The sequence below is a fragment of the Crocodylus porosus genome, unplaced genomic scaffold, assembly GCF_001723895.1.
Source record: "Crocodylus porosus isolate Cpor-Errol unplaced genomic scaffold, CroPor_comp1, whole genome shotgun sequence".
Classification (NCBI taxonomy): Eukaryota; Metazoa; Chordata; order Crocodylia; family Crocodylidae; genus Crocodylus; species Crocodylus porosus.
Genome location: NW_017728947.1, coordinates 77,503,554 through 77,529,526, shown reverse-complemented (window position 1 = coordinate 77,529,526; position 25,973 = coordinate 77,503,554). Strand labels below are relative to the sequence as shown.

Genomic DNA, 25,973 nt, shown 5'->3' with positions numbered 1-25,973 from the left:
CCAGTTGTTGACGTTGGTGGCGTCCGCACGCTGCTCCACAATCCAGCGTGGGTCTCCCTCGCCCCACTTGGCCATCGGGACCTGGACCCGCCGCTGCCGCTGCCGCCGCCGCCGCTGTGGAATCTACTAGAAGCGCCGGCAGCCGCGCCGCCTCCCGGCTTCCGTCACCAGCGCGGATCCACTTCCGGCTCCTTCGCCCCCGCTTCAGGACGGGGCCCCGCCTCCTTCGGCCGCGCGCCTCGCTCCGCCACAAGCGGACTGCGTTGGCCCTTCTGCCACCCCGTAGAGTGTGGGCTGCTTAGGCCACGCCCCCGCGCGCAGGGGAAGCCCCTCGGGAAGGGGCATCATGCAGGAGCGTCGGAAGCCGGAAACGGCTGGGGGCCGCCGGGACTGGTAGTCCTCGTGGCCGCTCCCCGCGGAAAGGGGTTGAGGCGGCGGGAGTGCGGCCCCCGTCGGGCTGTGCGGCGCGGGGAGCAGAGCGAGGCTGGCCCGAGCCCGGCGGCGGCGGCGGCCCGATGAGCCGCGCGCGGGCGGACGAGGACGAGTACTGGCACAGCTCCAAGTGCCGCGCCTTCACCTTCGACGACGATGACGACGAGCTCTACCAGGTGCGGGGGCCCGCGGCCTCCCCCGGGGCGCCGTATGTAGCAGGGGCGGGGGTGGTACCTGCCCTGCAGAACCACTGGCCCCGGACAGCTCCACGAGGCCTGGGCCGGGCCGGGGCGGGGCGGGAGCCTCCGGGGCTGGGGCGGCCTCACTTGGCCTCGTCTTCCCTCGCAGCTGAAGGAGTCCAAGCGGGCCGTGAACAGTCTCCGCGACATCGTCGACGATGACGACGACCTCGAGCGGGTCAGCTGGAGTGGGGAGCCTGTGGGCAGTAAGTGCGGCGCGGGAAGGCGGGTGGTTCGGTTTGGGCCGCAGCCAGCCTAGCTCTAGCTCTGCCACTGGCACTTCTGCTCTGAAGTCGGGTCTTGGCCCTGGGTTGAATCCTGCTGCTTCCTGATCTGCCCTTCACAGCTGCAAGCTGGTGGTTGTATCTGCTTGGCCTGTTAGGAGGGGGATGAGATGAAGTTGTAGGTGCATGAATGAAAGGAGGGTGGGTGCAGACACATGGCCTGTCTCCTGGCATCTCTGCCCATAGCGCAGAGACTTGACATGTTACATCTGAGATTTGTTACGCTCAAAGGAAGGCACCTGCAGAATTAGGGGTGATGAGCTATTCCCACTCTGCCACCTGAACTGTTTCTTCTCTGATCCATTGTGCCCGGTTCTTGAGCTGTAGGCAGCTGAATTAAACCATTTTAGCTTAATTGGAGACCAAATAGGAGCAGGGCCGTCACCTTTTCACCATGACTATGCTGAAAACATACAAGCCAGATGGCACGGAGCTCAAGCCCCCCACAGCGCTGTGTGTACAGTGCTGTTTTAGCCGGTAGCTTCAGCCTTCAGAGCAACCGTGTCTGTGCAGTGCTATAGGCAGGCCTGTTGGCTTTGCCCTTCAGTGCTGCCCACATTCCTTTGGGGGCCGTGACCACTGGAGGCTGCTGCTGTGGCTGTTCAGTCACCCGCCAACCTGTGAATGTGGCTGGACTCCCCAGAAAGTATGTGTTGCACAGAGTCACAGATACCCCTTAGGAAGAGGCCTACAATGCAGCTGCATCCTAGTGCTGGACCAAGCAAACCTTCACCCCCACATTTAATGAGTGAGAGGTCAGAGGGCAGCACCACTCCCCTCATGCTATAAAACTTTCTTTTCAGAGTCCACTCTTTTCATCTTCTGAATTTAATTCTCCTGCTCATGTTTCCCTTTCCCTGCTGTCCTCTTCATACCCCTTCCCTCTGGCTAACTGTGTTTCTGCTTTCCCACATTCAAAAATTTACAAGTGGTCAAAGTGGTAGTGGCGTGACTATGGAGACAGACAGACAGATGCACATGCTGCCTGCTCTGTTGAAATGAAGAAGGAAGAGCATGTTTTAATTATTACCACATCCTAGTTTGACAGCAAAGCCCATTCTCGCCAGGCAGCATGTCAGTGTCAGTGTGGCAGTATCTAGATGGGAATGCCTTGCTCCTTTCCAACCCAAGGAAACCTGTATCTTGCACTGTAAGCTCTTGGAGCAGGGAATATGCTGTGCCCCTACAGTCTCTTTGAATGTTCAGGAGTATATTAATGATCTGTTGTAACTAGGGGTGCTCCAATAGAGATTTTTTTGGTCTATATCGATAGCCAACTTTTACAGAGGCATATCAGACAATGCCAATCCAATTTCTGAAGCAGCTGCAGCCAGCTAGTAAGTCTGTTGTGGTAGAAGGGGAGGGGGGAGGGAAGGGGCATGGGGGGACAGTTCAAGGACCCCCATGGTGAGGGAGGGGTGGGGCTGGGGCGGGGGTAGGTGCTACCCAGCTGGGGCAGGGTGTGGGACAAAGCCACTGCTTGTCCAGGGGGCATGGGGAGGGGGAGCATCTCCTGCCAAGGGATGGGGCATGTGTCACCAGAACTGTGCAGGGCAGGACAGGGCAGGCTGGGCTGCAACTGTGGACTGGGACCAGGGCCAGGGGCTGTGTCTGACTCTTCCTGGTTGCAAGGAGGGGGGTTAGGCCACACTACGCTTGGGGCAGGCAACGGCAGTGCTCGGAGGTGGGGCTATGGGGAGCTACAGTGAAATTTGGGGTGGCTGCAGCCCCCCCTCCTGTAGCTACTCTCCCAGCACCACTGCTGCCGCCCAGCCTAAGCAGAGCACAGCACAGCCCCTGGCCCCAGCCTGCAGCTTCAGCCCATCCCGCCCAGTGGAGATCTGGGGGCACATGTCCCTCCACCCCATGTCTTCCTGGGGTGCATGTAGCAGCAGGAGCCACTCCCCCTTCCCGCACTCTTCAGACAAGCCACAGCTCTGTCCTGCATCCTGCCCCACGCCAACTGGGCAGCGCCTACCCCAGCCCTACTCCCTCCCATGCTGCGGGGGTGGGGACAGGGACATTGAATTGCCCCCCACACACCTCTTGCCTCCCCACTCCCCTTCCATCTACAAGTTGCCAGGCTGTTCTCCTCCTCCTACGCACATGCACGGTGTATTTATTGGCCAAATTATTGGCCACTTCAGGCAGATTTCCAATATAGTCAGTTTGCTTTATATTGGTGCTGATCCGATATCAGGTTGATGCATCAGTGTACCTCTAATTGTAACATTCATTTAAGCTAGTTCTGCATGCACAATGCACTGTGCTGCTGTCTTTCCAGAGATGAATGTGGGCAGCTTTTTAAACATCATCCCATCAACTGGGGCCTCTTGAGCATAAATTGACAACATTTTATAGAGGCAGGACGTTGGCTGTGGTGGTTCCCCTGCTTTACCTGTAGCAGGTTAGGGTATTAAGTGTATGCTGTGTCAGTGTTGAGGGTAGTCTTGCGTAGAGTTTAGATTATGGTTGTATGGGATAGTTTGGCTGCAGATGATCCTGGCTCAGGCAGGGGGTTGGACTAGATAATCTCTGAGGTCCCTTTCAGCCCTACTTCTCCATGATTCTATATCATTCATAGATGTAGGGTCAGAAGGGACCTAAGTAGATCATCAAATCTGACTCCCTGCCCTGAGCAGGAGAAAATACTGGGGTCGTATGACCCCAGCGAGGTTATTGTCAAGCCTCCTCTTAAAGACGCCCAAGGTAGGAGCCAGCACCGCTTCCCTTGGAAGTTGGTTCCAGATCCTAGCTGCCCTGGCTGTGAAATAGTGTCGTCTAATGTCCAGCCTGAACCTACTCCCAAATAACTTATAGCCGTTATTCCTTGTTACTCCAGGAGGTGCACAGGTGAACAGAGTCTCTCCCATTCCCCGCTGGTCCCCCTTGATAAGATGGCCACCAGGTCCCCTCTCAGCCTTCTCTTGTGAAGGCTGAACAGGTTCATGCCCCATAGCCTCTCCTCATAGGGTCTGCCCTGCTGTCCCCGGATCATGCAAGTGGCCCTCCTCTGGACCCCCCGATGCTGGCTACATCTCTCCTAAAGTGCGGCGCCCAGAACTGGATGCAGTACTCCAACTGTGGCCTGACCAGTGTCGCATAGAGGGGGAGGATCACCTCCTTGGCCCTGCTTGTGATGCATCTGTGGATGCACGACAAGGTGCAGTTAGCCTTACTGACTGCGTCCCCACACTGCCAGCCCATGTTCGTTTTGGAATCGATAATGACTCCAAGATCTTTCTGCCACTGTGCTTTCGAGAAGGAAATTCCCCAGCCTATAGGTATGCTGCTGGTTCTTACTGCCCAAGTGCAGTACCCTGCACTCATTAATATCGAATCCCATCCTATTCTTATTTGCCCACCATTGTAACCTGTCCAGGTCCAGCTGTATCCTGCCCCTCTCTTCTAGTGTGCCCATGTCGCCCCAGATCTTGGTGTTGTCAGGGAATTTGAACAGGGTGCTTTTCACCCCCTCCTCCAAGTCGCTAATAAAGAGATTAAAGAGTGCTGCCCCAAGAACCAAGCCCTGGGGGATCCCACTGCCCACATCCCTCCAGGTCGACTATGACCCATCCACCACCACTCTGTGGGTGTGGTCCCTCAGCCAGTTTCCAACCCATCTGACTATGTAGGCATCAGTGCCACAGTTGCCTAGCTTTTTAATGAGAATGGGGTGGGAGACAGTGTGAAAGGCCTTCCTGAAGTCCAGAAAGACTACATCCACCACAACACCTGTGTCCAATGATTTTGTTACCTGATCGCAGAAGGCAATCAGGTTGGTCTGACAGGACCTGCCCCTAATGAAGCCATGCTGGTTGCCCCTAAGCATCGTCCCCCCTGCCAGTCCTTCCCATATGTGCTCCAGTCTGAACACTATGTGCTGTTTGATGAATTAGTACAATGTCTGTTTAAGAAGGTAAAATATAGAATCCAGAATTAACCAGAGCATACAAATTATTATTTTCATTATCTAGTGTCTTTGTTTCAAAGATGACCGTTTTATATCTTCTTTGTGAGTTACCAGCATTGTTCTTTTCTTGTAGGCATTTCTTGGTCGATCAAAGAGACAGCCTCCAGCAACATTAGCCCTCCTGAGGGGAACCTACAGAAGGGCTCTTCTTCCTATGCAGCCTTACCCAAGCAAGCCTCCTCCTACTCCTTGAGCAGCTTCTTCAAAGGTAAACTCCTCTACTCAGCAGTGGCAAAAGGACCTTCTTGCAGGAGTGTCCTGGGAAGGTCTCATTTCTTTGGGAGTATTGCAGAATAAGGAGTAGCTGGTCTCTGCTTAGTCCACGATTTGCATCAGTTGCTTGTCAGTCATCACCAAGCACATCAGACTTGTATAAAATGGGGATGGGCTGATGTGCCCATCAAGATAAAGGAGCAGTCTGTGGAAGCTGCATCACCAGAAGGCTGTGGTCCATGGAACAGAAAGTTGCTTGGATCAAGATGGAGTTTGGCATGTTGGGGGCTGTAGTTTCTACCAGCTGCCCATCTGCTGGAGAGGAAAACAGGTCCATATGGAACTAATCTGGCCCATGTGGCCTACACTTAGTTCTCTCTTCTATAGAGACAACAGGTAAATAACCTTCCCTGGAGTCAAGAAGGCTTCTAGTGTTGCATGCAAGATACTAGTGACAAGACCTTAGCATTGCTATGGTTCAGAGAGAATTGTGTTCTGCAGGAGTTCATCTCTGTCCTCTCCAAAACTGAATTTTCTTGAGCATCCTGTCTCCCATAGCTTGTTTTTATGGCTACCCACTTCTTGTATAGTAAGTGCCTTAGTGCTGATGGAAGGTGCCAGGATAACAGTACCAGAGACTGAAGATTTTTGTGTGGCCATAGCCCAGCTATACCTGAGCAGTCTCACCTTCTCCCTTCACTGACCCCAGTATGTCTTGATCTCTAGAGGTGGCAGGGAATTTAGACTCCATGTTCCTGTCCTTGGTCTCTGGCAGCAAGAAGCCAGTTTCTTTGAGTGTTGAAGGTGGCTTGTGTGACAGAATGTAGGTTTGCTAGGAATTGGTCTGAAAGCCCCATGTATTTTCTCAAAGATCAGACCTTTCTATACTGACTTAGGCTGGGACACTGGTTTGGAGTATAGTTCTGCATGCTATCTCCTCATCTCACCAGCAGGAGGAAAGGTGGTTGAAAATCTCTCACTGTTACTTGCTCTTTTCTTTCAGGCAGAAACAAACTTGGTAGTTTTCAGTCACTTTCTGATGGTAAGGCATTTTTATCCTTAACTTGTGGTGGGAAGGGCTGAAGGAGAATATTGCATATTTTCATAGGGGACTTCCACACAAACGATTTACAAAGATGTGTGAGTCTTAGTTTCCTGATGAGGAAACTGAAACACTGGACTCAACTCATCAGGGGGTCAGCGAAAGTTCAGTCCAGTGATTTGTGGACACTGATTGATGGTTTCTGGATGGATTATGGATTCTGATTGAGGGTGTAAAATTCCTGTGCCACTGTATGTCTGCGTGTAAACGGAATCCACCATCTGCCATCAGGGCTTTGTCATGCATTGCTGAGACCAGGGACAATGGCTCCTGTGTGAGAGACAACAAGTGGGTGCATCTCAGGTGAAACTGGTTTTCTCCAGTTTCTCTACAGGGGGGTCAGATTTGGAGATTGGAAAATTCCCCAAGAAAAGTCACATAGGTCAGGTGTTAATGGAGGCTCTTAAACATCTCAGAGCCAAAAAGAGTGGGAGTAGAGGATACAAGTAAACAAATTTTCAGAGATGGAGAGTCTTAGGCAGAGAAGAAGAACTGTTGGTCCTGCCAAGGAAGAAGAAAATTGGCTGCAGGTGAGAGAGGCTCTATGGTTTGGAGGTGTGAGAGGATCCTGGATTCTTAAGACAATAACCAAATCTACTGCAACACTCGTGAATACTGAAAAAACCGAAGCAGGGGATTATGTGCAGATGAGTGTTTGGTCTGTGTCCTGTGCCAGGTAAAGTAAGGAGTGACCAGCTTTAGGAACTCTAACGATATTTGTTATTTTATTCAACTATTTCCTGTCCCTGAAGAGGGGACCTGCAGCCTAGGGCTTCCACAAATTTGCTGATGTCTCAAAAGGCTTCAGCTATGGAGGGCCAGTGCCAGTCCTGGGGCAGCTGGGACACAGCTGCCCATCATTGTGAAGTGGCAGTGGACAGTGAGCCTGTGCCCGGTGCTAGGAAGAGCCAGAGCTAAGGGAAGCTGCAGAGTACAAGGGCCCAGTGTGGCCGAACCCAGCTGCAGCCACTAGGAGGAGCTTACCGGGGCTCTGACTGGCAAAAATAAACTGCTGTGTCCTGACTCAGTCCTGCATGTGAGGCTCTAGACGTGCAGCCTTCCTGTCAGACCTAACCCTCCTGTGTAGAGACTCCTTAAGGATTGGGAGGAATGTCAGGTTCTATATGTTATCAGACTCTGCCTTGCTAGGTCTGCGCCCATTCCAGGGTTTTGTGGTCCATGGGGTTCTCTACCTTATCTCTGGGCCTTCCACTGAAAGAAAGCATGCTGGGGGTGAAACTGAGGCCAGGAAATGTTGGGAGGTGGGTGCAAATGAGGATTTTGGATGTGCTATTCAGGGTGCTGCCTTTTTCCTCCACAGCCCTCTCTGATGCAGGGGTCAAAAGCTATGCTCCAGAGCTGCGCAGACCAAAGGCGGACTACAAGGTGGGAGGTTGTATTTAAAATCCCAGGGTTACATGGAAAGTCACACAGAGTGGAAGACGGTGGGATAATGAGGTTTCATGGGGAGTGACCAATCCTTCTTCCATTCTGGGGGGTGATGGGAAGGCATCCAGACAAAAGGTACAGTCCTCCTCCAGCCAGGAGGCAGCCCTTTACAAAACCCAGTCCAGGCAGCAATTCCAACCTGGTCACTTCCTTTTCCTGTCCTAGGGTTTCCAGGGCTGTCTGCTTTGTGTTGCCTGTGCTGCAGGGGCAGGCTGTTCCAAAGAGGCCATTTGGACATTCCCTGAATCCTTCCATCCCAGTCCAGAATGTGGCAAATTTCTCTGCATGTTTTTGCCCCCATAAAATCAGCATATGGGGTGCAGGCTACTTGAAGTGGGGGAGATCTGCCTTCTGAGATACAGCTGCCTTGTACACAGGATAGTGCACCTCACTCAAAGCTGCAGATAGCTGTTCATTTCACCTCTTGGCTTGGTCAACCTGCCACTAGGTGGGTTTTGAACAGAGGTCACTCCTGGCTGAGGGTGTTTGGAGAATATCTCCTATAACAGAACCACTGCAGCAACTGCCTGTAGTGATGCCCTCGGCAGAGAACCGCATTCTGACTATTCCGCCTGCGGACCAGACCTTCCCTTTCAGTGGGGCCGTGTAAGGCTGGGGTGAGACATTTTGACAGGGTAGCATCAGGGGGAAGGACTTGCCCTTACTGTGCTTCTGTCTTTAGGATACACAGGAGGTGGCTCATACTAGCTTTGTTGCAGTGGTCACTTTCACCAGCAGGAGCTGGTTCATAAGCACATGACAGCTGGGCACTGGGCTTTCTTGGCACCTATGGTCCCAAGCAGTAACCAGATCAGTCTGCCTCCCTCCCCCACCACAGGTCCAGGAAAGAGTCACAGCTTTGACATCACCTCCCTGTTTAGATTGAGTCAATCACTAAACCCAGTCCGTGCCATTGTCATGAGTTGGAAAGACTATGGGGAAACTCCTTCCAGTTGTTGCAAGTCATGTGAAGAATCTTCACTGCATCTGTCCCAGCTGTAAGCCTGAGGTAGCTTGTTCACACAGCACCTCTAGAACTTCAGAGGCTGCCTTGTGCTCTCTCTTGCAGGATTATAGCAGTGACTGGAGCCCCAAAGACACTGTCAGGAGGATGCAGAGGGGCAAGGTGAGGACATTACTTTTCCATGTGCTTGCAAGAGGGGAGCCTGGCTGCTCTCAAGCTGCTTGCCATGCTTCCTTTTGCCCATGTGTGGCAGAACTGGGGAGGGAATCCAGGCTGTTAGCTGCTTGACTCCAGCAGGAACAATTTTCCAATGTCCTGTGCCTACTTAGGGCTTTAACAAGTAGCAGAAGAGAAAGCAGAGGACAGATCTCAAAAGGCCATGCCAGGCAGCCAGCATACATAAATCATTGGGGTACTGCTAGAGCCTTTACTATTGCTGAATCCTCACAGCTGCTACCATGGCCTGAGGTTATCTTCAGCGCTCTGGCTCCACAGGCTTATCATGGCAGAGCACCTGGGGCCACCTGTGGGATTTTGGTTCCCATTACAGTGGGTGAAAGGAGATGGGTGACAGGACACTGTGGCTGAAACTCTCTATATAAGAGCTGTAGTTGACTCTCTGGCTTGTTTGAGTGTGCCCCTGTCTGTCTTCCTTTCTCGCTCCAGGTCTGCTCACTAGAGAGGTTCCGCTCCCTTCAGGAAAAGTTGATGCTCCTCGATGAAGCAGTTGCAGTGCATGATGGGAATGTCATTACTGCAGTGAGTCCTGCTCTGGCTGTATACCCCTGGGTGTAGTTGGAGTGTGGCTGGCAGGATGCCCCCTTAAAGGCTCCCTATGTCTACTCAGCTATTCAGTTCCTTATTACTGTAAGGGTTGTTGAGTTGTGGCCAGAAAGGGTCACAGCTGAGGGCCTTGAAGCTCCATGTTCTTAGCTGCAGCTTCAAAATTACTTTGCTCAAAGCTGTCAGCATCATTTCTGAATCACCTCATGCTCATCCGGCCCAACATCCCCTCTGGAAACAATATAGCACTGCCCCAGCCTGCAAAAGTAGCCTGTCTCACCCTGTGCAGATCCGGGGGCACATGCCCCCATGTCTTCCACCCGCCCTGCGTGTGGGCTCAGTCCTATGCGCTGCCCCAGCCCCACTCCCTTCCCCACCACTGGGGCCTCAGTCGGCCCTCCCCACACCCCTTCCCCCACAACAGACTTACCAGCCGAACCTGGCTCCTCTCCACACTTCCGGGCTGCGATCCTGAACGCCTGCTGCTGCGCTGCAGCTGTGCACACTCACACAGCATTTATCAGTGAACTATTGGCCACGTCAGTTCTGCATACCCCCAACTACGTTTGTAAGTACCCTTAGGAGTATGCGTACCCCCACAACCACTGCTGTGGAAGATTCAGCAGGTCTGCTTGCCAGCTCAAGGAGTGGAAGGTATCTTGGGTGTCTCTGGCCTGCCCAGGGTGCCAGTGCATGCCAGTAGTACTCAGTAAAAGTTGCAAATCCTGAGTGGGGTTAGAACATCTGTGGCTAACTGAACTTCCCAGGAAGCTTGTGACAGGCCTTACCTGATGGCAGCATCTGTCCGGATGCTCTTTAGGATTCATCAGCTCAGCTAAGGGATGTCTATTCTGCTTGCAGGTTCTGATATTCTTGAAGAGGACACTGAAGAAAGGTATGCAGGTCTGTGAAGTGAGTGGGCCCTGTGTGTTTCTCAGTGAAGAGGGAGAGGCTCAGTTCTCTTGCCGACAGCAAATTGGGGACAGAAGAGCTGGGATGTCACTTCCTGCTCACCTAACCAAGGGATCTGTGCATGAATAGGACACTCCCTCAATTCCAGGTGCAGGGAGAGGGGGTTTGGTGCTGGTTGGGAAGCTTCTAAGAGACTCTGTACACGGTAGTGGGGATTGTGGTGAATGAGAGACCCTATGTGAGAGGAGATAGAGCCATGTACCACAGAGTGTTCATCTAATAGCCTGGTGGAGCTGGACTCGCTTTCAAGACAACTGGTCACTAGAGGAGGGCTGTAATTCAGGTTGCTGGGTTTTGAAGATCTTTTTAATTCTCCTCCAGCTTCTAGCAGCTCCACCCATCCTGAAGCAGCCCAGGCCTGGCCAGCAAGCTGCTTTCAGGTGGCTCTTCACTGACATTTTGTGTGCATCTCCCCACCCAGAGATCCTCTTCCGTGAGCTAGAGGTGCGGCAGGTGGCTCTGCGCCATCTCATCCATTTCCTCAGAGAATCAGGGGAACAGAAGCTACTCCTGGACCTATTCAGGTAAGGCTCCCTGCTTGTCCTGTGGCTTGGCTGAACACCTCTGTATCTGGACCAAGCACTGGGCAGTGCTGAGTAGAAGTAATTCTTTCTTTCTCTTTACAGGTTCCTTGACAGAACTGAGGAGGTTGCCGTGAGTATTCATGGGGTTATCATTCTGTTCCGTCTCATCTGTGTAGCTTGTGTGAGGTGGGGATCCACAAAGAGGCTGCAAGCAAACACCTGATATCTCCACTCGCCTCAGCACAAACTGCTGGGACTGAAGTATGGGGCTGGGAGGGGCTGGTCAGCAGGGGGAATGGAATAGTCAGCTGACAGGTTTGAACCCATATCTCCCCTTGTGGAAGGGGTTTCCTGAGCCTACTGCCTTCAGGACGGCTCTTTTCTGTCCTCTCCCTCCAGCTGTCCCAGTACCGGGGCCATTTGAACATCCAAGATGTGGAAAAACGAAAAGAGTTTCTTAAAGGCTGCATTGGGTAAGTAGAGAACATGGGGGGTTGAAGATGTGGTGGAGAATAAGAAGTGCAGACATCAGGGGCCAGTAGGGGTGCTGGGACATACAAAGTTAAAGGGTCATATTCTCACTATTACATAGAGGTTTTGGTCACAGGCCCCAGGAGGAGCCTGGTGCTTACTAGTCCAGCCTCATTTTCTCTTAAGATGAGGATGGAGAGGTCTTGGGAAGTTACTTACTGTTTTGGCTGATGAGGTGGGATGGGGGTGCCTGGTGAAGTTCTCTGAGGAAGTATCAGTAGCAAGGTTCTGAGCTCCCTCCATACAATTTGAATGGAGCCCATTGGAAAGAGCAGTGATATTGTGGGAACGTGAGAACCTGAAATTATACTTTCTCTCCCAGAACCTTGGGGTGGGTGGGGCTGGTCACAAGCAGTAGCACAGGGACTGTATCCCTAGGGCAGCGCTCTGGGGAAGCGGGGTCCCTCCAAAAACTGTGTAACAAGAACTCATGACATTGACCATCCTTTTTTGCTTGGCTAGGCTGCCGTTTTCAGCTGAAGATGCTGTTCATGTTCAGGACCATTATACACTCCTGGAGAGACAGATCATCATTGAGGTAAAGAGCCTTTTCTTTGGCAGTGGGGCCGTTTGAGAGCTCTTTGTGCTCCAGGCTCAGACTGGTCTGTTCTGAAAAGAATGAGAAGTTTGTCATGGCTTTAGCCAGTTGGTCTGTGATCGCTTAAGTTCATGCAGTCATGCAGGCCTTTGTGGTAGGCAACCCACCAAGCTGTTGATTTGTGACTTGGACTACATCACATGCTGATGTGACACTTAGAGACTGAGAGCTCTGAGGTCCCATTGAGCTGGTCTGGTTGAAATTGGGTTCATTTCCCCAAGAACTGGGGGAGGCCTGCCTCAGCAGCATGGCTAGCCTGGTTCTCACACAGTTTGTCTTCCCCCAACTCTTCTGCAGGTGAACGACCGGCATGTGGAATCATCTGGGCAGTCAGAGGTATTTCGGAAATATCCCCGAAAGGCCTCGATTCTCAACATGCCGCTGGTGACCACACTCTTCTACTCCTGCTTCTACCACTACACGGAGGCAGAGGTGTGTGCAACAGTGGGAGTGGTCAAGGGTTCTGGCACATAATGCTGGTGCCCTTGATATGGGTCATTGAAGCTTTGCTAGTGTGCCATCTTCAGTAGCTTAGGAAGGAGGTTTCACACCCCGACAAGGCCCTCAGCAAATCCTAATATTTCAGACTAGAATCTGGCCCCTCTGAACTTTGAAAAATGGCCATTTTCACCTGTCACAACAGTTGTTACAGAAGCTGTGGCACCTTGAGCTACTTCTAAGGTTGCAACTAGATCCAGCATCTGAGAGATTCACTTGACTCTTGTCCTCTTGAGCCCCAGGTATGGAACAGTGACCTCCCGAGTATTGAAGGACCCCCAGACTTGAGGGCATGGGCCCATGGCCAGAGTGCTGAGGAAGAGATAGAAGGGGTCTCTTCTTCCAGCAATCTCCATTTCCAACTTAGCACTAGCAGCCTCAGTACAGACCTGGATCTCAGTCTGAAGGAATGAGGGCTGCAAGTTCCAGGCTGAATCCCTGAACTCTCTGTCTGTTGCCTCTTCAGTGTCTGTTGTTTGTGCCTCTTTCTGCAGGGGACATTCAGCAGCCCAGCCAACCTGAAGAAAACCTTCAAGGTGAGGAAGTGGTAGGACCAGTTGAAAAGAGCTAGGGGTGGGGCTGGGGACTGCCAGTAGTGTGGATTGTTCACTCAGCCGGGAAAGGAGTGCTGCTGCCATGAATGGAAGTGCAGGCATAGAACTGATCCTGAAGCACAGGCAGAAGGGAAGCAGGAGCAGACCCAGCTTGGTGGTTGGGTAGCATGTGAGCTGTGTGGGCACTGCTGGACTTAGCTGGGACCCAGACCCATCCAAGGGACAAGGGAGGAGGCTTGGCTGTATGAGCCAGCTGGAAGTTCTGTGGGGAAGCTGGGCTTTACCAGCCCCTTGAGCTTTACTTTGAGCCCAGGCTCTGGGAAGTGTTTCACTTTCCTGGAGTGAGCTCCCCTGGCCTCACCTTTCTGCCCTTTGCTGACCCTGTGTGAGGTGCTGCCTTGCTTCCTGTGTCATGGGAAGGTGAGATCCATTCACATCCCTACCAGCTGCAGTCTGTTGTGCCAGCAGGGACTGCTCCCCGCCAGCTATGGTGGAAAGGGTTGGCCAGGCAGGGGGCCTGAACTAGGTAATGCTGCCCAAGTAGGGGTCCCTGATTTCCTTCCTCTCCACTCCCCCTGCAATGTATTTGCTGCACAGCCAAGCTGAGCATGGGATTCATGAGGCTTGTCATCTCAGTAGCTGACGTGCTGCCCACCCGCTCCCCTCAGAGCCTTCAGCTCTGCTGTTGTTCATACCATTTGGTGGCTTTGCCTTGCAGATCCCAGATAAACAGTATGTGCTGACGGCCCTTGCTGCACGTGCCAAGCTGCGAGCCTGGCATGACGTAGATGCCTTGTTCACCACCAAGGTGAGGGAGAGGACCTTTGGGGCTGGATCCCAGCAGTGGCTATCTCCCGGCCCTTTCCCCTCTGGCTCTAGGGTAGCAAACTGTCTATCTTCCTTCCTATCTCACGTGACCTATCCTCTGCTGATGTTGCTGTCTCCTGAGTCCCCTGCTCCAATACTGGGAATTCTCTGGCATCCCCTGGAATTAGCAGGAGAACTGTGACTTGTTCTGCCTGGCCTCACTGTGGTTGGGGGCTTCAGAGGGAATTGCCAGAAGCTTCTCATAGAATGACTCTCCTTAAAGCAGCTGAAATGGTTTCACTGCTGCTCCAGGCAGCTCAACTGGAGGAGCTTCCCTGGTGGTTGCCTTCAAGCCCTTTGTGAGCCCAGCTGCTGGGCCTAGCTTTAGCATCTGACAGGGAAAAACAGCATCTTCCATCAAGGACAGCTTGCTGCCCTGGAGTCCTATGGAATGTGTTCACTGGGGCGGAGAAGTCCTAGTGGCTCTCCTGCTCTCCACCCAGGTCTGTTAGCTCATGGCCCTACTTCCCAGTCTCTCGGGGGCACCCCTCTTGTAAAACTTGGTGCTGATTAGGTTGTGGTTTCAGAACTGGCTGGGCTACACCAAGAAGAGAGCCCCCATTGGCTTCCATCGGGTGGTGGAGGTCTTGCAGCGGAACAGTGCCCCCGTGCAGGTGAGTGAGAGAGGCTTCTCTTTTGGAGTGCATCAGCCACTTTGCCTCCTTCATCCTTGCACAGACCTTTGGGCCACTGCCTGATATCCCTCTCACTTTTAGCACTGGCCCAAACCAGGGGGTCACTTAGCTGTGCAGTATCTGTTACTGTGGAGTACTTGTTCCTTCCTGATGCATCAGGAGCAGCTTGGAGAAGGGGACTGATCCCCAGTGACTGGTGCTTGGCTTCCACAGCTGGAGACAATGATTGACTTTTCCAAGCACAGCTTCTTTTGTTTGTACCAGCTCCGCTTCCAGCACATGGATGTTGCAGACATGTGATGTCCTCTTGGGCAAAGCAGCTGCCAGGGAAGCAACTTGGTGGAGGTGGGGGCTGTGAAGGAGTTAGCAGAGGAGAGCAGTGGCAGGTTCTTTAGGGTTGGATTGTAGGATGCAGTGCCTCTGAATGAGCCAAGTCATCCCTCTCCCAGGCAATACAAATACTGCCTGCTGTAGGTTTCTACACCCTGCACTTGGGCTAAGGATTATGTTAATCTCTGGGAGCAGAATTGCCTTGTAGATGGGTTGGAAGGATCCTTTAGCCAAGGTTTGAGGCTCCTTTTGCCCCCTGAGGAGTCCTGAGCAGACTCATTCCATCCACTTGCTATGCTGGGATCACAGAGTAGGGCCAGCTCTTAAAGCAGCCTGGTTCCTTCACTACCCATAGAGAGGCTGGTAGGCTGGAGTCAGGGTGGGAAGGCAAGTACCATTGCACTGAGCTCTGCTGATGCTTCTTCTCTTCCCACCCAGGTGCTGCAGGAGTATGTGCGCCTGGTAGAGGACGTGGACATGAGATTGAACTTGGCCACAAAATACAAGTGCCATGATGTGGTTATTGATGTGAGTCCCTGCTGGACATAGGGGAGGGTAGTGCACAGGCATCCCATCTCTTCACCCGGTGCACATGGGTGGCAGTAGGTTCCCTGTAGGCCCCTCTCCTTACAGTTGTGTGCCCAGCTCCTTTTCCTGTGGCTTTGCTTTTCCCTGTAGCTAGTGTCTGCATCACCCTCCCAAAAGTAGGCAAGTGTTAGAGCAGCCTCTGGGGCTTGTGTCTTCCCCAGCATTGGCTGTCTAGATCCAGTATGTGGGGGGTGGAAGGGCAGGGGAAAGGAGTGGAGCCTGGAATCCTTGAACTGAACACTGAGAGAGCCCCACAAAGGAATCCGCTTCACCAGGCCCTGGTGTTGCTGTTTTCCTAGACATACAGAGACCTGAAGGATCGCATCCAGCTGCTAGCATACAGGTGTAAGGTGGAGCGGGGCTCTTCAGAAGAGGACAAGATTGACAGCATCCTCAGTAACTCGGTAAGAAGCAGTTTCCCTGAACACACAATCATACACAGCCTGTAGAGCTGCCTTCTTGACAGCCTCATCTGAGATGGGCAGGAGATTGGTTGGTGCCTTGCTTTGGGATCTCTCTGTCATTTTGACCCCTCTTCCTGCTAGGAAGGTAACAGTCTAGGTCAGTGGTGCTCAGCCTTGTTGATCTGGCCTGCTGGGGGAAGCTGCGTCATCTGTCCACAGGCCAGATCTGGCCAGTGATCCCCATCTGACACTTGGGGCAGGTGCAGTGGGCACCATTCTGTCACACAGAAAGGGGTAGAGGAGCAGCCCAGCCCTAAGCCTGCCCCACAGGCAGGGGGTGTGACTTGGCCCTGTTTGGGGGGCAGAGGGGGAAAGCAGCCCCAGCCTGGCTCTTTGGGGGTGGGGAGCATGGCCAAGCTTAATGACTACTGCTCCTCCTCCGTCAAATTTCCGAACCTAGAGGGAGCTCTGCAGGCTGGATGCTAAAGCTCCATGGGCTGCGTTTGGCCTGTAGGCTAGAGGTTGAGTACCCTTGGTCTAGGTGGAGGGAGTTTACTGCCAGGCATTGGATGCACAGGTAACAGGAGAGGCAATCTGCTGCAAAGAGCTGGTTATCTTTGCTTTCAGGGAGATTTACAGGGACAAGCTCCTTTCTGATGGTCCATTGTGGGCACAACCTGCCAAGTGACACTTTTGTGGCCAGTTGTAATTGAAGGGTTATTTTCCCTCCAGTGCTGAATTTTGAGCCTGCAACAAGTCACTGTCTGACCTGAAACAGTGCGTCAGGAATGACTGTGTTAGGATCTGTGCTCAGTAGGTTGTCTCAGGCAAGCTTCTTTTTGTCCATGCCTTGGCTTCTCCAGCTGTCCCAGAGGAGTCCTGATCCACCCTCCAGAGAGATTGGGAGGTTCTGTGTAGAAGGATGATCTCTGGTACTCCATCACTACTGTTTGTACTCCCTGCATGTCACTCTTTTGGAGCTGTGATGTTTTGTCTGGTCAATTTCACTTCCTGATTCTAGTCTGTTTCTGCTGCTGGTTCCATTACTAGCCCAGAGCTGCTGGGTTTGGCTTCCCCACACTGCAGGGAAATGCTGGACTTTTATTAAACCACACTGCAGTGTTACTTTATAAACCTACCCACCTTGTCATTTCCTGGCCTCCGTGCGGGGCCTGTGCTCTTTCATGGTGCTTGGCTATGTTCCCAGGGATCTGAGCTGCAACCAGCACTGATGCTTAGTTGCATTTTATTTTGCTTTTCTTTCAGCAAATCCGATGGAAAAACTGAACGCTGTCTGCCCACCATCCCGATGCCAGTGAGAAGGGAAAACCAGAGAGCCAGACTTGTCACCTATGGAGCAAGCTCTGTTTCTCTTCATTGCGTGGTTTATATCTTGTTGACCAGTGCCTAGGGCTCCTGGACAAGCAGGTATCCAGGCTGGCACAAGGCAAACCCAACTCTCTGGCCAGTGAAATAGGATGCTAACAAACCAGCACTGATGCTCCTGTAATGAACTAAGCCCTGAAGTGGTTGTGGCTTCAGTGTACAGAGGAGAGTAGGCCAAGTGGGTGCTGTTTCTGCTTTGTACAGAATTGGGGCTCCTTCAAGTCAGAGGCGCAGGACAGTTGCTGTTAACTAACCCGTCCGAAGGACAGAGGTGACCAGCCCCAATGCCATCCCAGCTGGCTTGGACTCGGGCAGTGGTGGCTGTGTCAAGAACAAAACTGTAGGAGCCTCTGATGTTACCCTAGGAGAAGCAGCCTTCAGGGGAACTTCTGTAGCGTGCCAAGGGAATAACCTGACTGCCTGGGCTGCTGTGCCAGCCCTTACACTTGGAGAAGCTGGGAGCTCTGAGGCTTGGGTGGATTGTGGAAGGAATTGCTGATCCCTCCCTGCAGGGGCTGAGCATGCCAACTCCAGGAAGTTCCTTGAGCTGTTTCTTTTTCCCGGGTTTTGTTGGGAAGGTTTTTTGTTGCATCCTCCCCAGAAAAGGAGGTTTCTCCCAGGCTTCCTGCCAGCTTCATTTTTTCAGACCTCAAGCTCTGTTCCTTAAATAAAGCTGCATCCTGCCTCTACATCGGGCTCCTCGTTGTTTACTTCCTGCTCCAAGCATTTTGCTATCACCATGATCCCTGAGCAGGAGGAAATTTTCCTACATCCTGTAAGGTGGGCACAGGCGATGCTTCTATCCCCAGGGCCACAGTGAATGGGAGTGGGAGCAGCTTTGTCCTTAAGGAGATGATTATCCAGATGATCTCCCTGCAGATATGTTTGACTGTGAGTGCAGCTGGGGAGCTCTCAGCAGAAAAATGGGGCTACTCAAGTCAATAGAGGGCATATGAAAGTCTGAGGACAGAATTTGGCTTCAGGGCCACCCTCTCTGCACCTGTGCTTCCCCCTCTTTGCTCAAAATGCAGTTCTGGAGAACTAAATGCTGAGCCGTGGCATTCAGAAGAAGGGCAGGGTGTGCTTGGTTGCTGATAGCTGCTTGGAGGCTGCAGCCACCTGGGACTGGGAGCTGTATATATTTGTAAAGGAACCCAGAAGATACTTTGGGGCTCCTTCTATGTTCCAAAATGTGCCTTCATGAGGGTTTTCTGAAAAACAGCCTCTTTGCCTGCCTCAGGGTTTGTTTGTAAGCTCTGCAAGGAGCTGTGCCCACCACCTGCAAGCCCTAGGGCTTGGGTTGTGGCAGTGAGTATTGCTTACATGTACCCAGGGCCAGATCCTACTACCCCACTAGGCATCAAACTGGCACTTCAATGCCAAACTGTGATTCATTCCATCCTGAAAACAGTACTCCATCTCAGCCTTAAGAGTCCATCACCTAAAGCTGTGAGGGGGAGGACCTGGATCCATACACCTTTAAAAGCAATAGTTTTTCAGGAGATTGCTCAGAGTGGAATAGAATTGCACTTAGGTGCCTACTGGGTGAAGTAAGTTCTCCTGCAACACTTCCTCACCTGACCTAGCCGTCCAGATGGCAGTCACACCCGGCAGAACGGCCTGTGCCTGTTGAAGCTAATTTGACCTGTGGTGGGAGTGACGTGTGTCCGGGGCGCTCATGATTCCTCTTGAAATGCCACAGTCTCTCCATCCCTTGGGGTTGTGAAATGTGGTGCCGGCCCTTTAAGGATCAGGGCTCTGGATTCACCTTTAGTGTATACAAGATTCCTTCAGGAGCATCTGGTAGCTAAGCGATCGCCATGACAACACCACTGTTAGGCTTGAATTGGCTGGGCCCCAAAATGGGTGTCACTTGCCACTGCGGAAGCTGCAGTGTAGGTTGAGGGAGTATAGCGCAGAGGGACTGCGAGTGGCTCAGCAGCTTGGGCAGATGCGCGATCCAGGCGGTGGCTGGGACTGTTCTGTAGCTGTGCTGCAGGTAGGTGGGGGTCCAGCTCCTGCTGCCGGTAGCACTTCAGCTGGGGCAGGCCTGGGACTGAACTTCTGACAGCAGGAAGCCTGCACCAGCTTCCAGTGGCTCTGCCCCACAACACTTCCTCACCTGACCATGCCCTACTTCCAGGGTCAGCACTAGGGCCAACAGGGCCACTTGGGGGAGTGAGGGGCTCAGGACCAAACTCACAGCCTATTGGCATTAGTACAAATGCAGATGGGGGCTCATATGAGAGCTATGGAGGCTGCTGTGGCTAGAGGGCACTTTGCCCCTGTTCATCACCCCTTACCAAGGAGAACTGTGAGTAAGAAAGCCCTGCCTGGCTGTATTCTCTCCATGTAGCCAGTGCAGTCTTCAGGACCAGCCTATGGTGTGCATGGTTGAAAACCAGCCCTTGTGAAGAGCATGGAAGTACCTTAGCTTGGTCTGCACTGCCCCACTATAGCCAACTGAGTAATGAGTAAGTAGCTTTGTTAATTCAGCAGAAGTCAGGGTAGATTTGCACTTTACAGACTAATTAAAACAAACGCCAGGGTATATAGTACAAGCTTCTGAGAGCTGAAGCTTGCTTCATCAGATGCTGGGAAAGGATGTGTAGAAATCAGAATATCAAACAAGTAATGTCAGAGTCCAGCCCTCCCTAGTCAGAATGACGGATTAGCCTCGTGTTGGGTCAACTGGTGTAGTATGTAATCAGCTCTGCTTGTTACAGCACTTGTCTGCCTGGAAGAGGCTGTTTAACTCCATCTCAACTCTGGACCAGGTGAAATGGTGACTCTCCTGTATGAGCTTGGTCCTGGGACATACCACTGGGAGCTGAGTATACTCTGAACTAGCTCCAATTTTAGGACAGTGTCCTTTGTAGCTTTGTGATGCAACATTGCAGTCTCACTGCAGAACACTCTTGTGAGACCTGCATGTATGTCTTGTGATGTTGTGATTCCAGGCCACAAAGCTGTGGGGCTGTATTCGGATGTAGGAAAGCTGCTGAACTGCCTGTGCTGGAGCTGGTTATAGAGCAATCATGATAAATGCACAAGGAGGGATGAAAAATGTGCATTCCCTGGGGGGAGAAGAGGCTGGGAGTGTTAGCACAGTGTTAGCAAAACTGAAGTCAGTGGTAAGGTGAAAATATAGATGTGCAGATGGAAACCAAAGCTTCTTGCCTCAGCTTTGGTTTTCACATTACCAAGACCAGGAGGCACTCAAAATCTACCTGACCAAGTGCAGTGCAGCTTGCTGGCTGCTCCATTTTATGAGATTTAGCTGTGGGTAGGTAGAAGCTTCCAGCCTCTCCAACATGAAGGTGGAGCTCCATGGAAATAATAGTCTTGGCATCCACTGCCTTATCTTCATCTCAGACTGAACTGTGTGGTACACTATAGCAGGAGCTGGGGATTGACTGCAATGTCTAACAGGTGGATGCTGTGCTGCTCTTTTAACTGCCGCTTCTTGCTGAAGGTTCTTGTTCTGAGCTACGATGTCAGACGTTACAGTGAATCTGAAGTCCTTTCAACTTGAACATGTGGCAGGAGAAAGTGAGCAGCCCTTGCTGCTAAATTTGAGAAGCCGTTCTAAGGGGTTGGTGGTAAATGCATGTGCCCATGCTGTCTTCTTCTGCAAGCTACTCAACACCATCAGGTAAGCAGAAATGAGCATTCTTCCCTTGGTATTTATTAGTGCTGGTGAAAAGTGTTGGCTTGTCAGGCCTAGAGACTGAAAGCCTGTTTATTGCCAGAAAAAGGGTGCCCTAGGCAATAGTGAGGCAGAGTCTCCCCTTGCTGACAGATGTCAGCTGTCTTCTGCTGGAAACTCAGCTCTAGGGTTGAAAGAACAGCTCCTTACTGACCCCGTCAGTCTTCAGCACCTCAGCTAATTTGTCAGCAAGGTGCCAGACATCGCATGGCGCTAAACTTTGATCCAAGGCCCTGCCCATTAGAAATCACAGACCAAGATTGTCAAGCTGATTCAACACAGGCAAAGGCACAGCCATCAGAGGGCATTGATATATCTTGGGTATTGTCTGCCTGGGTCAGACAAAGGATTTTTATCCTAATTCTAATTTAATAAACTCTTCCCATTTCTCATCTGTACTCAACAAAGTATGGGTAACTATTCCTTTGAGAGATGACCTTTGCTCAAGTTTTTTTAGGCCTCTTTTGAGGTTAGACTAAGGACTTATGCTTTGTAACCAGCCAGAAAGTAAAGCTACTTCAGAATATGGTGGGTAGGGTGCGATAACTCTGCAGTTCTGGGATCTGTTCCAGCTGCCTGTGGGCTTCTGGGTGGAATTGCCCAGTAAAGGCTTAAATGCCTAAGTGGTTTGGGCCACTTTACTGTAGATGCGATCAACAGGGAAAATTGAGCTTTAGCCTCTTTGATTAAGAAGAGGAGAGTGCTGCTGGCAGACCATCCTGTGCTAAGGCCACTTGGCTCTGGAAACCAGCTCAGTGCCCCGGAGTCCAGTTTAGTCATTGTCCTATAGACACTGTAAGACTTGTTTCCTTAATGGGCATTTGAAGAGGGCCCATGATAAGGTCTGGAAGCTGAATGGTGGAATTAAAAGGTGTGTGGGGCATGATTAAGAGGTGTCTACAAAGGCACCCGGCAATAGATTAGGTTGTGAATCTGTATTAGATAGCAATCACTGTGAATGGTAAACAACGGAGAGATTCTGAGTTTGGGGTAACCACTGCTAGTTTGAGAACTAGGAATGAACAAATGGGACCAAGACCTTAAAACACAGAACAAGTCTAAACCCCTTTCAGGAATACTCTGGACAACAGTTTCTTTCTAAGAAGGACTGTGGTGCCAGGTTCTGAGGGTAATGGAGGTGTGTAGGTGTATGTTGGGTCGATGCCAACTCTTTGTGTATCCCTTCTCAGACAAGAATGGAGTGAGAAGTCTCCACAGCCTGCTGCCATAGAATCCATAGGTTGCAACAGCCTGAAGGTTGGGATTATCGGTGGAGGACACATTGGGAAACAGCTGGTCAGGGCACTGCTGGATCTGAGTGGCATCACGGCACAGAATATCCATATCTCCACCAGGAGGCCGGAGATCTTGTGTAAGAGCCAGTGCACCAGGGGGACTAGATTGGGAAAGGCAGCACTGTCTGTGTGACTGACGTACAATCTATGAATCTATGAATATACTAAGACCAGAAGGGACCTCAGAAGATCACTGAGCAGGAAACGCCCCACACCTATACTACACTCCCCAGTCTGCTCATTTCACTTGGTATTTCACCATTTCAGACTGGTGAATGTTTCATATTCTTTCAGGCCCAGCCTGCTCTTATTTGCACCATCCCAAGTAGAGATGGCTCCAAAATTGTTTCCATAGAAAACATTCACTTTTAGACAAAAAATATTAACTGTCAGGTTTTTTTTCCTTAGGGGAAAGCAGATGACTCTGTTCTTTTAGCCCAAAGCCCTTCCCACAATTTTGATACAGTATATTTGACCAACCACATCCCACCCTGGCATTACTTCACTTTTCCTTTGAAAGTTGTTTCAGTATTAAGAAATATTCCTTGGTGAACATCAGTATTTTCCTTCTTCTGTAATTTCACTCCATCATGCCTTTGAGATCTCCTTAAAGCACCCTGAACCTCATCTCTCTCCAGCCTTCAAATGTGTATAGACAGTTATCCCCCTGCCCACTTTAGCCATCATTTGATTAAGCAGATTAATCACTTAATCTTTCCTCTTAATTCAGTCCCAACAGACTCTTAACCATTTTTATTGTTCTTTTATGAATTCTTCTCAGTAATTTTTCAAGTCATTCATCAGTGGTTGAAACCCCAACATGTTAAACATTCACTGAATGGATGGAACAGCTCTCCGAGGCAACAGGAATGGTGACATTGAAAAATAACCAGCCTGGGACCCTCTCCTCAAACTTTCATTGCTGGGTCAGGCTGCCCCTCTCTTTATTCTGAAATGGTGAAATACCAAGTGAAAGGAGTGGACTGGGGAGTGTGGTACAGGTATAAAATGCATGCAAAATATCAGTTGTCATGTAAGTGTTATGTCAAACAAGATGAGCTGAAGATAACTCTTCTCTAGGGAGATGGCCAAGACACTGAAATCCTTTCTGTAATTATCTCCAGAGGATATGACAAGGGGAGTCATTAAAGGACTTTTTATGGATCTTGAAAACCAGCCAGACCCTGGGTTTTTTTGGTTTCGGGGGTTTTTTTTTCCAGTTAAAGCTTTATATTAATATTCATGAAACAGTGCCATCCATTTGAATTTTCTGCATATTTCTTCTGGGCAGGGAGGTTTAATTTCCTTATAGCCTGAGTGCCCCACATCTTATGAAAATAATGTTAATGAACAGCTTTAATTAGTTGTGAAGGTCCCCGGGGGAAGGACTGTCCCAGTCTGAGGTGGGTGATTCACCTTCTCCCTAGGGCACACCTCACACCAGACTGCCCATCGGCAGAGCCTGGGGTCTAAGCTGGTGATTCCCTTGTCTATTTGCTTGTGTTTAGCAGAGCTCCAGCAGCTGGGAGTCGAATGCTTGTATGACAATGGCCAACTGGTGTCCTGGGCAGATGTTGTATTCCTTTGTTGCTTACCATCTCACTTGCTGCACGTCTGCTCAGGAATACGTGCTACACTCCGTGAACCCTGCCTTGTGTACAGCCTAGTCAGTGCTGTTCCTCTTCCCAGGTAATATTGATGTACCTCAGTTTGGCAAGCCAGGGAATTAAATCCCACAAGTTTTGTGTCACAGGCAAGCACAATGCAAGTTTTTTCTGTGGTGCTGCTGTCCAATGTATTTGGCCCAGAGTGGGGATGGTGGAGTTGCCAACTTTCACAATTTTATTGTAAGACTTCGTTGAGAGTCTTGTAATATTTGGTAGGTTCCCTAAAGGCCCACCTGCTGGCATCAGCTGAATTTGTGCATATTTCTGCTTATATTTTGAAGCAATTGTCTATCCCTCATAGCATAGAGAAGTTTGAAAATGTGAGCAGGTACCTTATGACTCAGAACCCAGAAGGCATTGAGTGTAGGCGTGTGTCTATGTCTATATAGGCATGTTAGATAGGCATATGCATGTTTTCCATATTTCAGAAAGCAGATAAGGGGATTCTGATCCAAGCATTGTTGACTATTTATGGTTGGCCATGCTAGCGAGGTTAGCTTAGTCTCTGGCCCTTTCAGTTTTTTACCTCTCTGCTGAGCTAGCTAACAAAGGACCAGCTGTGATGTGGCTCTTGAAACACATTTCCATTTAGAACAATGCTGAGAGTCCCTTGTTTTTACAGAGGGCACCGAACAGTCATCAGATGTGAAAAACATAGTGGGTAGGGTGAGATATCTAGGACTGGGCTGCGATCCCTAGGACTTCAGTCTCTAGGACTGGGCTGCATCTGAATTGGCAGCAATCTCAGTGCTAGCAGTGAGAAATTCCACATACCAGTTCTGATCTTCTAAGCCAGGGTGACCAACCTGTGGTATGGACCAACTTGTAGCACAGGCAGCTGGGGCATGGGGCACACGGCAGACTGGGGAAGGGACAGACAGCACAGTGGCAGAGCAGGGAGCAGAAAGCAGAGAAACAAAATGGCCAAGGAGCAGAAAGCAGAGCAGCAGACTGGGCAGGAGAAAGGGGCACTCAGGTGTGCAGCTACTTTGTAGCACACTTGCCAAAAAAGTTGGCCCCTACTGCCCTAATCAATCCAGTCCTCCTCTTGGTTTTTTTATTATACAAACATGAGTGTTTACCAAAGTAGGGGGACTACACATAGTTGCTTTTGATGCATTGTTCCCAAATAAATCCTTATGTAGAAATACCTACCCTGGCACCTTGTCATTTAACTTAAACAACCTTGAAAGTGTCAGCATAAGCACACATGTAGCTATTTGGGAACAGCTATTGTGCCTCCAATTCATACCTGATCTTAATCCACATTAACATTCAAGTTTACTGCCTGTGCCCAGATATGAATTCTGGGGAAGGAAGGAAGAAATTAAGTCTGTTGATGTTCAGACTGTGTTGTAAAGTCTGTATTTTTACTCTTGCTTACAGGAGATGAAAGGGCATGAGGATATTTAAATGCTGGGCTACATTCATGTTGTGAACATCTCTCTTCTCCTAGCTAGATGTTGGAATCCAGCAGTGGCTGGGTCCTTGTGATGCTGTACGTGAAGAGGATGGAAAGCACTTCCGGCTGAAAGGCGACTGTAGACATGCATATTCATTCTCGCTTTCCTCTCCCTTAGTGCAATCTTTCTGTTGCTGACTTTGCTTTCAGGCTGAAGCAACTCCTTTCCTACAGTGCCATTGTGAGGCCACAGTATCAGTGTGCAAGCCACAACTTTACAAATGAATGGAGGCCTAATGGGACAATCACAGCTGCTCTTCAAGACCCTGCTGTTGTGAAAGCAACCTGTCCTGGTAGCCCTAAGGGTACGTGACTTTCTTATAGTTTCATAGTTTCTAGGGTCGGAAGGGACTTGAGCAGATCATCTAGTCCAACCCCCTGCCATGGCAGGAAAGAATACTGGGGTCAAACGACCCCAGCAACATGAGCATCTAACCTCCTCTTAAACACCCCCAGGGTAGGAGCCTGCACCACTTCTCTTGGAAGCTGGTTCCAGACCCTAGCCACCCTGACC

The 25,973-nt window shown here is 50.9% G+C and overlaps 3 protein-coding genes across 4 annotated transcripts in view; 2 read left to right on the top strand and 1 right to left on the bottom strand.

The window, feature by feature from the left end:
* AHSA1 (activator of HSP90 ATPase activity 1) overlaps positions 1 to 169 on the bottom strand; it is a 6,295-nt gene extending 6,126 nt beyond the window's left edge. Inside the window, exon 1 of the mRNA XM_019552085.1 lies at positions 1 to 169. This exon is cut by the window's left edge and continues 225 nt beyond it. Within this exon, the coding sequence (XP_019407630.1) occupies positions 1 to 75 (75 nt within the window). The 5' untranslated portion in view covers positions 76 to 169.
* Positions 170 to 377: 208 nt separating this feature from the next.
* On the top strand, positions 378 to 18,015 carry VIPAS39 (VPS33B interacting protein, apical-basolateral polarity regulator, spe-39 homolog). Of its 2 annotated transcripts, XM_019552082.1 has the most exons (19): positions 380 to 608; positions 781 to 877; positions 5,002 to 5,136; positions 6,145 to 6,183; positions 7,565 to 7,629; positions 8,762 to 8,818; positions 9,323 to 9,415; positions 10,301 to 10,334; positions 10,833 to 10,935; positions 11,038 to 11,065; positions 11,335 to 11,408; positions 11,929 to 12,004; positions 12,362 to 12,496; positions 13,057 to 13,098; positions 13,835 to 13,924; positions 14,511 to 14,597; positions 15,387 to 15,476; positions 15,836 to 15,940; positions 17,207 to 18,015. In XM_019552082.1, exons 1-19 carry the CDS (start codon positions 516 to 518, stop codon positions 17,225 to 17,227), a joined length of 1,464 nt encoding a protein of 487 aa, XP_019407627.1. In that variant the 5' UTR covers positions 380 to 515; the 3' UTR covers positions 17,228 to 18,015. The 2 variants fall into 2 exon arrangements, with proteins under 2 accessions (XP_019407628.1, XP_019407627.1); XM_019552083.1 differs by lacking the exon at positions 12,362 to 12,496 and having other exon boundaries at positions 378 to 608.
* A 1,604-nt stretch (positions 18,016 to 19,619) lies between these two features.
* NOXRED1 (NADP dependent oxidoreductase domain containing 1) overlaps positions 19,620 to 25,973 on the top strand; it is a 12,263-nt gene continuing 5,909 nt past the window's right edge. Inside the window, exons 1-5 of the mRNA XM_019552084.1 lie at positions 19,620 to 19,800; positions 20,802 to 20,981; positions 22,226 to 22,407; positions 23,839 to 24,019; positions 25,610 to 25,764. Coding sequence (XP_019407629.1) covers positions 20,821 to 20,981; positions 22,226 to 22,407; positions 23,839 to 24,019; positions 25,610 to 25,764 — 679 coding nt within the window. The 5' untranslated portion in view covers positions 19,620 to 19,800; positions 20,802 to 20,820. The remainder of the gene's footprint in view (positions 19,801 to 20,801; positions 20,982 to 22,225; positions 22,408 to 23,838; positions 24,020 to 25,609; positions 25,765 to 25,973) is intronic.